The sequence below is a fragment of the Adiantum capillus-veneris genome, chromosome 3 (genome assembly GCF_014529385.1).
Source record: "Adiantum capillus-veneris isolate H3 chromosome 3, ASM1452938v2, whole genome shotgun sequence".
Classification (NCBI taxonomy): Eukaryota; Viridiplantae; Streptophyta; class Polypodiopsida; order Polypodiales; family Pteridaceae; genus Adiantum; species Adiantum capillus-veneris.
Genome location: NC_140933.1, coordinates 87,251,551 through 87,264,360, shown reverse-complemented (window position 1 = coordinate 87,264,360; position 12,810 = coordinate 87,251,551). Strand labels below are relative to the sequence as shown.

At 43.9% G+C, this 12,810-nt stretch overlaps 1 protein-coding gene across 2 annotated transcripts in view; it reads left to right on the top strand.

Annotated features, from left to right (window-relative positions):
• Positions 1-4,573, top strand: part of COQ3 (coenzyme Q 3) — a 65,807-nt gene extending 61,234 nt beyond the window's left edge. Inside the window, exons 6-9 of one of the 2 annotated variants that reach the window (XM_086508845.1) lie at positions 5-57; positions 173-322; positions 3,732-3,812; positions 4,147-4,573. In XM_086508845.1, coding sequence (XP_086364971.1) covers positions 5-57; positions 173-322; positions 3,732-3,812; positions 4,147-4,263 — 401 coding nt within the window. In that variant the 3' untranslated portion in view covers positions 4,264-4,573. Of the gene's footprint in view, positions 1-4; positions 58-172; positions 323-452; positions 567-3,731; positions 3,813-4,146 lie in introns of those variants that run through there. The other variant, XM_086508846.1, reaches the window with a different exon arrangement.
• Positions 4,574-12,810: the final 8,237 nt, after the last annotated feature.

Sequence of the window (12,810 nt, the reverse complement as noted above, 5' to 3'; positions counted from 1 at the left end):
ACAGATAACTTATCTTCAGAAAGCTATGGACAATTCGACGCTGTCATCTCCCTTGAGGTAATCCAAACTGATGGTACCAGCATGACATATTTCATCTGTCTGAATGGTAGTAAGTTTTAGATTAACCATAACTCAATTTGAACAATGGGCGTATATCTTGTACGATGTGTAGGTAATTGAACATGTGACAGAACCAAAGGCATTCTTAGATTCCTTGTCTGCATTAACGAAAACAGATGGAGCTATCACACTATCTACCATAAACAGATCATTAAGTGCATACATTTTGGCAATCGTTGCAGCCGAGCACCTGCTGCACTGGGTAAGCATAATTTATGATGATTGTCCCACGTTCCCTCTTTTTAAACTTTATGGGATATGGTTCATGTACTCATGGGTCTGTGAATGCATAAAACATAAAAATTATGGAGGGTTTTTTGGTCTTTTGGCAGGATGGCATTTTGACTTGTAAAACAAGACTGAGTGTTGACTTGCTTTCAAGCTTACGGGCAGTTTCAGAGTTGTCTACAGGTTTTCCATCTTTGATGTGACTTTATAATTTGACCTAAGGGAAAGATCATTGTGAGGGGTAGTAGCATATGAAGAGGCCAAATAGTAATGATGGTGTCACGTATGATTGGGAGTAATCATCAACACTACATGAATTTTCATGGCATGAGTGGTCACTGGTGCCTTGTGTAGAGGAGTGACTATTCTCTCCTTATGTTATGGGAATTCCCTCAACAGAACAGCCCTACCTAAAACTCATACAGTGTTTTCGCCCAGCATTAAAATGCACAGATAATGTACTAAGTGCATCTTGCAGGACATGACTAGTGGTGTGGTTTCACCATTGACAGCCCCTTAGCCGCTCTGTCTGAAGGTGATCAGGACTGACATTTTGAGAAATGGGTCATGACACAGCAAGGACATCTATCAGCCCACCACAGCCATTAGTATAAGGGCCAGTTTCTATGGCTCTTGTTGGAAGGATTTGTCATGCATCCTATACATATGGACATAGCTCATACACCGTTCCTAGAGTGCCATTGAGTAGCTCCACCCCTCTTCAGGTAATCTGAAAGTGGAATTACTAGCAAGGTAGATATAACAGTTCATCATGCTAGTATTGCTTTCATGAGGTAGAGTTAGAGGAGCACTATACAGGCTGACGTACAATTTCCTTCGAAATTCAAGTGAGGTGCTGCTGCCTCTCTCTCGAAGATTTTGTACTACTATCCAGTGGATCATGAGATGGGAGCAGCAGACCCAATGGAATACACAAAAATTGAACAATTTGGGCAATAGGGCACAGATTTTCTATGAAGGAGAAATTTTTTAGAAGCATGGCAAACGGAAAAACAGAAAGGTTTCATTTCCCTCTTCCAATTGCTCTAATTATTCAAGTTAGCACCAAGAGATCTCAATCAGTCTCCAGTTCTTCAAGAGGGAAATCTCTTTGAGGGGGGCTGGATTTTCAGATATTCACAGGTTCCAAACCTTTCCTTGCAATGAAAACCTGCGCTTTTTTTTTTTTTTTAAAGATCCTTCTTTGAGTTCTTAAACTGCCCCAAGGGCTACATGTTCCGTACCCAGAGGGTACACTGTACAAAAGGAAGCAGACTACAGGCCACCTTTGTGATTCCACCATTGTACCTCTGTCATTCGTTTTGAGAGAGTACCAGTGAATGCCATGACCCGCAGTGAAAAACGGTCTAGGCCCCCAGAACTGAATGAAAGCTTGGTGCTATTTTTCAGCCCTGTCAGAGTTGCCCTGGATCCAATCATATTGTCCTCTGAGTCAGCTCCGACCAGAAAGCTTGCACTCTGGGTATCTACTTTAATAGTATCTTTTGTAGGTTTGGGTAGTAACTCACTAAAACACCTGTCACAGTAAATCTTGCTCCTACTACCCTATTGGCCAATGGCAAGCCAAGAGTACAAATAAGATTCCGATTGCTCTACTTTGGAAAGCACCCAACCACTTGGGCTCAAACTATCCGAGGTACTCTGTTTCAACTTGCTTTTGGAAAGGAAGCCATTGCTCCCTTTGAATTCAATGCAGGTTCTTTGCATGTGGCCACAGTTAGGGATGAAGATGGTTTGCAACAATTACTTCTGTCTCGACTTAGTCAGCAGTCTTCTAGAAGAGACCAAGTTGCTCTCTGTGCAAGCTCTGAGAATTAAGCAACTTAGACGCAGAGCTTGTCATGATTGCCATCTTCGAAAACCAAAGTTTGTTATGGGGGCTCCTTGGTGTTGTGATACCAAGCCAAATATCTGTAAAGGGCTAAAAAGGTACTCCTGGCTTGGCAAGGGCCTTTTAAAGTCCAAGAAATCCTGTCCCTTAGTGTGGTCCAACCAGAGAATGTTGCAGGTTAGCTACTTCCCCTTGCCAATAGTTCCAGACTATGGATCTACCACCAACACTCATCCTAATCTTCTATTGTTTTCAGCAATCGTCCTCATCTTTCACACCTCTGGAGTCTGTGTGCTGTGTCTTTGTTGTGCACATCTGTGGAGTATGCAATACTTTGAGTTCATTGGGTCAGAGCTTTGGTCTATCTTCGTTGTGAGACATCTTGAATAATTGTGAGCTGTTTTGAGTTTTTTTTACTCGTATATAGTCCAATTACCATCTCTCTACTTCCATTTAATTTTTCTTTAAGAAAACGATTTTTGAGAGAAATTGTGTATTCGTGTTTGTATTGTAAAGATCGTGGGCTCTAGACTTGAGATTGTTAAGAGTTTCATCTTCTATGCAGTGGTGGCTCCAGTATCTCCTAGGCAAAACTTAGGGAGTAAGAGCTGTTTTGCGGCTGTGTCCGGCCGTATTTGAAGTAGATGTACCTTTCCAGGCGCTAGGAGACATGTCTGTGCCTATCATGGTTGCACATCTTTAGAGGGACTCCCTAGCAGTCGTACTCTGGATTATTTAATATAAAAAGAAATACGAAAGAGGCACCAGACTTTAGTACGCCTTGCCAGATAGTGGTATCAGAGCTCAAATGATTGTTCTTCTCAAAGCAATCCGGCTGAGAATTGTAGCAATCGAGTGTTGAAGGTAAAGGTTTTTACAGAAATCACTTTTGAAGCATCTTTTTACAGAAGTTCCTTTTTTTGGAAAGCTGCTTGGTGGAACAAGAAGGTTTTTTTTTAAAGATGCTTTTCAGAAGAAGAATTACCTATTGTTATGTTCATGTCATATGAATTAGACAACATTGGGCAGGCTTCACTCTTTTGGCAAAGCACAAAGAACAAGGGGAATGGGAAAGGCTATCATTAAACATGCTACTAATCTTGAGCTCTATGCTCTGAAGGCATAGGGGCCCAGAAGAAAAGGGTTTTCTCAAGCTGTTCTTTTGTCAAAGAGGGGGGGAGGGTTTAAGGCAAGTGCAAAGATGTATTCCTTACTAGTAGTTGAAACTTAGAGACAGTCCATTGTTGGCCAAGACTATCATGACTTGAGAGTGTTGCGAATGGCTGCCAGTTTTACAAGGTCTGTACAACTGTCATATCTATCTTTATGAGCAATCTAATATAATGGCATGCTGCAAGAGATTGTGTTTCCTAGCCAGTATCATTTTGGGTGATTGCTTATGTCTATTTGATATAAGAACCTAGTATTCTAGTTAAGGAGTGCTATTATGGACTACATAAATTTAGTCCTTTTGGTTGATTCTTAAGCATTGAAGTTGTTTGAAGTTTTCAATGTTTGCATTGCAATATAGGTACCTAAGGGGACCCATGAATGGTCTAAATTTATCACTCCAGACGAGCTTGCACTTCTTATGGAGCAAGCTGGCCTAAAGGTGACCTCTTTGTCTTTCTTTGCTTCTCACGTATGTATGACTTGTTGAGCCATGTTGATGGATTGTTGGCTACGATAAACTCGGTACAGTTTAGGTTTACTACTAGATAGACTACAAGTGAGGATAGTTCAAGACCGTGTCTCGGAAAAGTGTCTCAGCTTACAATAGTGCGGCTTTGAAAATAAAAATGCTGGTTGAAATTTCCTCTTGGAAAAATCATAAAAAGGAATTGTGTATTCTTTATTGCATTGGATTCTAGTTCAATTGATATGGTGCCAGTACTACAAATGAGATGATTTTTGAAGTTTTTTTAGTAGTTGTTTTGTGTATGCAGCTTCAGGAGATGGCTGGAATGGTCTTTAATCCTATAAGCGGCAAATGGTCATTATCCACAAATACCACTGTCAACTATATAGCCTATGGAACAAAGCCTGTAGTGACTACGGCATAAGATGAACGGTTATGGACATGGAATGGTCATTATCTATGGACAATTACATAGTTTATGTATCAAACCCTGTAGCGGCTATGGCATATAGCACGCAACACTCGTAGTAGTAAGATGATGTCATTATCTATGTACAATTAGCTTATGTATCAAATCCTATGGCGGCTATGTCATAAAGCACATACCCGCACCGCAGCACTCATAGTAGAAATATGATATCATTAGCATGTGAAGCATGCCAAAACCTTGGGTTAGATTCCAAGTTCTTATATATCCGAGTCCGTATGGGTGAAAGCCATGTTTTAGATCTCAATAGAGGCTTTTGAAAGTTAATATAGTCCAACAAGAGAAAAAATGGTTGTTTATGTTATCCAGATTTGAGAAATAACATACCAACCTAAACACTCGAAAAATTTCTAATGAACCTTGTGCTTGTTTCACCAAAAAAATTCTAGTTTGTAATTATTTCAAAAGACCATTCACATGACTTGTCCATCATCTTGTTACTTTTACAAGGCCAATTTTGTAAGACCTTAATGTAGTATATGAAACAAGAAAACTTTTTGTTACATTTTATAAATACCAGCCTCTCTATAGTTTGTCAACAACTACCACCTTTCTTTGATGATAGTTTAATGTCCCAAGGGTTGAAAGAAATTGGTATTTGCACATGGACAATGACCGTGTCAAGCTTGCGCTTGCTTTATTAATTTTCTCATTGGGATTCATTTTGTGGGGCATGCAAAATGTAAGCCAATCTTTCACTTTGAGTCCTTGTCCGTCAAGTGGAAAAGAGCATGAGAGGTCATCGAAAAAAGGCCCAAGAGCAATTGATCATATCAATTTGGATGTAAAAGAATGTTTTTAAGTGTTAAAACAACAGTTGTGGTTGGAATCAAGATTTGCAAATGAAATTTTTTACATATTGAAAGCATGTTCTGTCAAAGGGCTTTCAATCTTTTAGTTTGAAGTTATAGAAGGTTAGCTTGATAGGAATGCAAGGTCAACGTACTCGATTAAACAACCAAATTTATAATGCTACAATATCTGCAAAACTTTCCTACATTCATTGTAATGGGGAGAACGTAGGACAGAAATGAAGGCTTCATCTAATGCCAAATATGCTTGTTGACTTCACCAAAAAGGGTTCTCGACACCAAGCTAACACCCCTCTCAAAGAAGTTTCCATTCAGAGAACGAATGCCCTTGTTTTCCAATTAAGTCTGTCCACCAATAATTGTATTGTGTGACCATGTGATATAACACAACGACCTATTAAATAGTTTTTAGAAGTTCTTTGAAAAAAACATCACAACCCTTTGCCATATTTCATCGTACGACTGTACCATGTACCGCCGCCCACTCCATAAATACATGGTTTGCAAGGATACATACCTACACTTACAAATTCGCCATCAAATATCCCTTCTATATAATCATGCCACAAAAATACAAAGTAGCTTGATATACACATCTATGCAGTTAGAGGTCAGTGGGCATTGCATGTGAGCGCTCCATCAGTAGCACTTTCTATAGCGTAATAAACACATGTAGCCCACGGATGTCGAACACGTCAGCAATAATAAGACTGAACCTCCTCCGATGACTAAAACAAGTCAGCACCTGCAATTTTTTCATGCATCCATTCGATGATGGACACATCAGTAGCTGAAATTTCATGCGCCCATGTCAGTAGGCCAGAATACATACAATCTAAGACGGGTATAATGCTGCATGAGATTGTGTTTCCTAGCCAATATCATTTTGGGTGATTGCATGTCTATTTGATACAAGAACCTAGTATTCTAAGGAGTGCTATTATGGGTTACATAATTTAGTTATTTTGGCTGATTCTTAAGCATTGAAGTTGTTTAAAGTTTTCACTCTTTCCATTGCAATATAGGTACCTAAGGGGACCCATGAATGGTCTAAATTTATCACTCCATACGAGCTTGCACTTCTTATGGAACAAGTTGGCGTAAAGGTGACCTCTTTGTCTTTCTTTGCTCCTCATGTATGTATGACTTGATGAGCCATGTTGATGGTTGTTGGCTATGATAAACTCGGTACAGTTTAGGATTATTACTAGATAGAATACAGGTGAGGATAGTTCGAGACGGTGTCTGGGAAAAGTGTCTCAACTTACAATAGTGCGGCTTTGAAAATAAAAATGCTGGTTGAGAGTGTAGCAGGGCGTTTGGTTCACACTAGACGGACCCTCTGGGCTGGGGGGTGACACGTGGCAGGGTACCGACGGTGGTCTAGTGGACATCGTGGCCAGGTCACCACCACCACTCAGTTTGGAGATAGGCTTAGCTGACTAGACATTTATGAGCCGTTGGTGGCTCTTTATGGTTGTGCATATGAGTAGTCGTTTTGGGCTAGTTGGATCATCTTCACGTGGTCGTTTAGAGTGAGTCTACACACAGCACGTCTTCACCATCCCTGCACATCTGAGCCTCGACACCCCATTGTACCTGTGAGCCCTGGGCTGGAGTTGAGTGTGCTGCCATGCCAGAGTCTGTATCAGTTCTTGAGATAGTCGAGTGATTTGTTGTGGTCTACTGTTGCTGTTGTGTCTCTGTGAGTTCAGTCGTTGTCTATTGTTTCCTGTTTTCAATCTATTTTGAGTGAGATTGTCACGCACATTGCACTGAGGAGCACCCACTGTAGAGAGCACGACACACTTTCGGCGCTATAGGTGCTCTCGTTTTGGCGATCACAATGGGACCTCAACTGAAATCTCACTCTCTGAGGTGCAAATCTTGAAGCTAGTTGGGTCTATCTAGCTTCGCATACCTTGCTAGCTTCGCCGACCTTGGCTTGCACTGTTCTCCTCTCGCCTGGTCCAACTGGTCTAGTCCTCTGTTGCCCTAGTCATCTCTCGCGCTGGTCCAACCTGTCCTCGTCCTTGGTCTAGACCTCCTCGACCCTCGTCTAGTCCTCCTTGTCCCTGGTCTAGTCCTCCTCGTCCCTGGTCCAGCCTGGTCTAGTCACTTGCCTGGTCTAGTAGAGTCTAGACCAGTCTTCAATCAGTTCAAGGTTTTTTTGCCCAAAGGTTGGTTGGATTGGTGGTCACTGCATGACACATACAAGGCGGTGAGTCGAGCGTCAAAGCGCACTACTGAGCCCTCTGAAGTACTATAATAGAAGACGACATTTGGTACCTAGTAGAAGTCCATCAACCTCATCACCTATACCTCCACATACATCACCCATTCCTTCATCTGGTTCCACATCTTCCAGATCACCTTCTCCAGTAAAGCTCTCTCCTATTTTGCTATAGCAAGCTACTAAGTAACAGGCTCAGCAAGGAGCCATGGAGCCGTTGGCTAGCGTTTTGGCTAAGGTAAACATCAAGTTCCCTACATTCAAAGGACTCTCTTCAGAAGATGTTGATGACCATGCAAGGAGGTTTGTATCTCTCTGTAGGGGTCGTGGTCTTAACAGGGAAGATGCTTATCTGGTACTCTTTCCATCCACCTTGGATGGCTTAGCAAACAAATGGTACAGCTAGTTTGCAGAGAACCATTTTGCAACCTAGGCAGCCTTAAGACAACAGTTCTGTGCAGCTTTCAGGCCCGGTGACTACCAGGAGAAGGTGTTGGATGAGTTAGCCGACATGGTGCTCTAGCCAGAGGAGACTTTTGCAGAGCTTATGACTAAGACCAAGTCTTTGGTTGCCAAGCTTCCTCAGCAACCCGGTGAATTCATGGTGGAGAAGGCGCTTCCCAAAACTTCTCAACAAAAACTCCGAGAGAGTCTGTGACCCGACGCCACTTTGGAGGAGTTCATCGCAACTGCTACTAGGATAGAGGGGGTTAGGAGGCTGTTCAACAACTCCCCTCACATAGAAACCCCCTCTATGTCTTCGGAAAGTCCTGTTGATCCATTGACTTCTTTACGTAGAGAACTTGAAGCCCTAAAACTACAACGCGCTCTTCAAGAGGAGAAAAATATCTCTCTTCGCCAGGAGAAACCCCCACATCTTGAGGCTTTGGATCAAATCAAGAGAGAGCTAGAAGAGCTGCGGTCTCAACAGGAGACTAAGGCTATGGTATGGTGCAGCTCGTGTCGCTCTCCAGGACATCCTCCACAGGACTGCCCCCTTCGGGCTTATTGTCACTTCTGCGAGAAGTCTGGGCATGAAGACAAGGATTGGTACTATATCAAGGGATTACGACAGATACAACAAAGTCTAGGTCCTTCTCTCCAACAAGGGCTTACACCTGCATCAAACCTGGTGTCACCATATAGCCATCAGAACCTGATGCCACCTCTGCTGACAACACCTCTCTATGCAAGGTATGCACAACAACTTTACATCCCCCAGCTTTTATCATGCTAGTACTCCTTCAGTTCCCCAAAGCTTCTATACGTCAGCATCCGGTCCAATGCAGTAAGGGCCGAGACCACCTCGGCCCTCAAATAGGCCAATTTTGTGCTACAGGTGCGGGGAGTATGGGCACTATCAGAGCGAATGTCCCTTACCAGAAGGGTCCCCTCCTTGCCGACATTGCCCTGAAGCTAAGGATCACTATACTAAGGATTTTCCAAAACAACGAGCGTCCACATCTACAAGCACAAGCCAACAAGAGTTTACATTTCCAAAGTTTAACCTCATCACAGTAAGCTCCATTCCACAGGCACCGCCTTCCACTCTTGTAGTTGCCTCTCAAGAAGGGTTGAAGCAAGTGGGAGAGTCGGCTGGGGTGCTCACACAGGCACAGAGAGCTGCTCTTGGCCTCAGCCTCCCTAGTGGTCCAATCTTTCCATCTCCTGTCACACAAATGAGTCAAACTCCAGTAGTAGCTGACAAACCAGCAGGTAGTGTCAAGAGCCAACCTACATCGCTTCTATCAGATATTGATGGTGCTTTCATCGAAGCAGTAGAGGACTTGCAGAAGCTTAAGATACCAGAGCAAGCTCTAATCAAAGGAAACAAGCCCACATCAGAGTCTATCTTGAAAAACACTTTTCAGCAAGTGTCACTGTACGACATGCTTCGACTTGATGCAAATTTTAGAAGTGACACCCTTTCCATCATCCAGTCTCTGTACCCTGGTGCAGGACCTAGTGGCGGGCACCTACCTGTGCAGCCCTTGGAGTCCTACATGATTTTATATCCAGCTGCTCCCCTCATCGACTACAAAAGTCCTTGCCTCACTATGTCTATTCTTGGGCATCAATTCTCAGGCGTCATAGTGGATGGTGGATCTGGGATCAATCTGATGCCAGAATTTACTATGTTGGCCTTAGGTCTGCAGCCTACTCGCCCTGCTCCATTCACTGTTACATTGGCAAACCAGAGGACAATCTACCCTGTGGGCATAGTACAAAAGGTGCCTCTGATGGTACAAGACTTCACATTTAGCTTGGATTTTGTGGTGGTCAGTCTTCCTCAGGTGGAGGGAGGATTTCCTTTGCTGATTGGTAGACCATGGTTGCGGCATACTAAGGCACTTCATGATTGGGAAACGACGCCATGTGGATACATACTCCTGGCTCCCCCATGCAACCAATTCGGCTCGAAGGAGGTACGGATCCAGTGGTTCATCACGGCTCATTGTTAGTACAGTCCAACCCCGACCCTGAGCAGCCCATCCCACCTGACGGGTCTGACGAAGACCTGCTGCAGTGGTTGGAAGCTACCGGCTCGATGCCATGCTATGTGGTCTCTATTCAAAACTCACATGTGCCGGTAACACTTTCTCTCCCAAATCCTCAGGTGGAAAAAGATGTCACAAGTCCTATACCAGACAGTGGTCCTACAGCAGACAGTGGACCAGTCAAAGAAATAAGTGGGTCAGTCCCAAATTCTTATGATTCAGATGATCCTCCTATGGAAGCCGTCGGCCTCGGGGAACCTATCACACATCACAGAAGGGGGGGAAAATCTCCTCTGCATGAACTTGCCAATGATTCCCCCCTTCCTCTAACATCTCCCAGGTCGGATGCCCCGCCCACTCAAAAGCACTCCGTTATGTCTGAGTCTGAAGATTTACCCTTCGATGAGCTTCCACCAGGATGGTTACAAGAAGAGTATGCGGAGTTTCCAATCGATCAAACGCCAGCACATGATGTCTCGAAGCTCCAAGAGTCAACTCATTTTTCAACTTCTGAAGTACCCTCCACAGTTACACCTCCTGACTCTGTCAAAAAAGTCAACCTGGGCGACCCTGACAACCCTCAGCACGTCCTCTTAGTAGCTTGGTTATGGGAGAATCACGCATTACTTGATCAGGTAGTTTCTTTTATTCACTCTTTTAAGGATGTTTTTGCTTGGTCCTACAAGGATTTGGAAGGGATCCCACCAGAATTGGGTCTCCACACAATCCCTCTGGTTGAAGGATCTAAGCCTATCAGAGGCCAAGCTTATAAGCTCAACCCAAAGTATGCAGAAGCTGTCAAGTCAAAGCTCGAAAAAATGCAAGAGGCAGGAATCATTGTACATGTGGAGCACTCTGAGTGGTTATCACCCATGGTGATAGCGCCTAAGAAGCAGTCCAATAAAATTCGAGTGTGTAGATTACCGCGCACTGAATAAGGTAACTATTCCAGATGGTTTCCCCACACCTTTCACTGAGCGTGTGCTCGAAGATGTAGCAGGGCATGTTTTGTACAGTTTCATGGATGGGTTTAGTGGATACAATCAGTTGGGCATCCATCCAGGTGATCAGCTGAAAACGGCTTTTGTGACTCCCTGGGGTATTTTTATCTACACTAGAATGTCTTTTGGGTTGAAAAACGCTCCACCTTCTTTCAATCGAGCGGAACATCTCATCTTTTGTCCTCTGCTTATGGGTCATCTTTGCATCTTCATGGACAATTTTTCGACCTTCTCAGGTGCTCAATGTTCAACCCCACTGGAAAATCTAGAGGAACACCTCACTCAGCTCTCTGCTATCTTCCTCAGGTGCAGAGAGGCATGGCTAAAACTCAATCCTAACAAATGTCACTTTTTGGTCACTGAGGGCACACTTCTAGGCCATGTGGTGTATGTCAAAGGTTTAGCACCAAACCCAGAGAAGATCGTGGCAATCTTGAAGTTACCCCCTCCTATCAATCCGAAAGGTGTTCAGAGCTTTGTAGGCCACACAGGATATCATCGTAGGTTCATACGAATGTATGCACAGGTGGCTCAACCATTGACCTGACTCACGAGTGCTATAGTACCCTTTAAATGGTCAAAACCTGAGGCTGAAGCATTTGAATACCTCAAAAAGCGCCTCACTGAAGTACCTATTTTAGTGGCTCCAGATTGGTCTCTCCCTTTTCATGTGCATACGGATGCCAGTCAACTAGCTGTGGGGGCTGTGCTGACTCGGCCTAGTAAAGAGTACAACTTGGATCGCCTTGTTCACTATGCAAGTCGCCTGCTCACCAAAGCAGAGTGCAACTACAGCACCACAGAAAGGGAAGGTTTGGCTATGGTGTATTCTTTACAAAAGTTTCGTCATTACTTGTTAGGGGTTCACTTCACTATCATGTCACTGATCATCATGCGCTACGCTATCTTCTTAATAAACCCGAAGTTGCAGGAAGAGTCTGGAGGTGGCTACTGATATTCCAGGAGTTCGACTTCGAAGTAGTCCTTAGTCCAGGCAAGCGGCATGTCATGGCCGACCATCTCTCTCGCATACACACAGGTGAGCCCAATACTGGGGTTGATGATGATTTTCCTAATAGTCATCTTTTTAAGGTGGACACGATCCCAGAATGGTATGGAGATGTGTACATCTGCTTTCTACTAGCCTATATCCTGAGAATGCTTCTCCCTTGCAAAAAAGAAGACTCTTGCTGAAGTCTAGACCTTTCTCCTTGATTGGTGGACAGCTCTATAAATCCGGGCCAGATGGTGTGCTGCGAATGTGCGTCTCCCCTCATGAAGTAGACCACATTCTAGAGGATGCACACAGTGGTACTACATGTGGCCACTATCCCGGTCACATCACGGCACAAAAAATCTTACAGGCGGGCTTGTGGTGGCCCTATATATTTAGAGATGCTATTGCTCATGTCAAGATTTGTGATGTCTGCCAGCGATGTGCGCCCAAGCCTAGCAAGCAATCAAATCGCCCTCTGCAGGTATCTATGGCGTGGTTGCCCTTTGAGAGATGGGGCTTGGACTTTTTTGGTCCAGTTACTCCATCTGCTCAACCCGGCAATCGTAAGTATCTCCTGGTAGTAAGAGATTATGCAACAAAATGGGCCGAAGTGGTGGCTACCATCGACTGTACAGCCGCCACTGTCGCAAAATTTTTGAATGAAAATATTTTTTACAGGTTTGGGTGTCCTCTGGAAGTCACTAGTGATCGAGGTAGTCATTTTGTCAATGACTTGATCTCCACTCTCCTCACGAATTACAAGATTTTTCATCGCAAATCTTGCTCTTATTATCCTCGAGCAAATGGACAGGCTGAAAGAACTAACAAAGTGCTAATCGCGCTTCTCAAGAAAGCTTGTCATCTACATCCAACATCTTGGGCTCAGGCTATCATCGGCACAGTTTGGGCTTATCGCACCTCCTTCAAGGCAACCACTAACCAC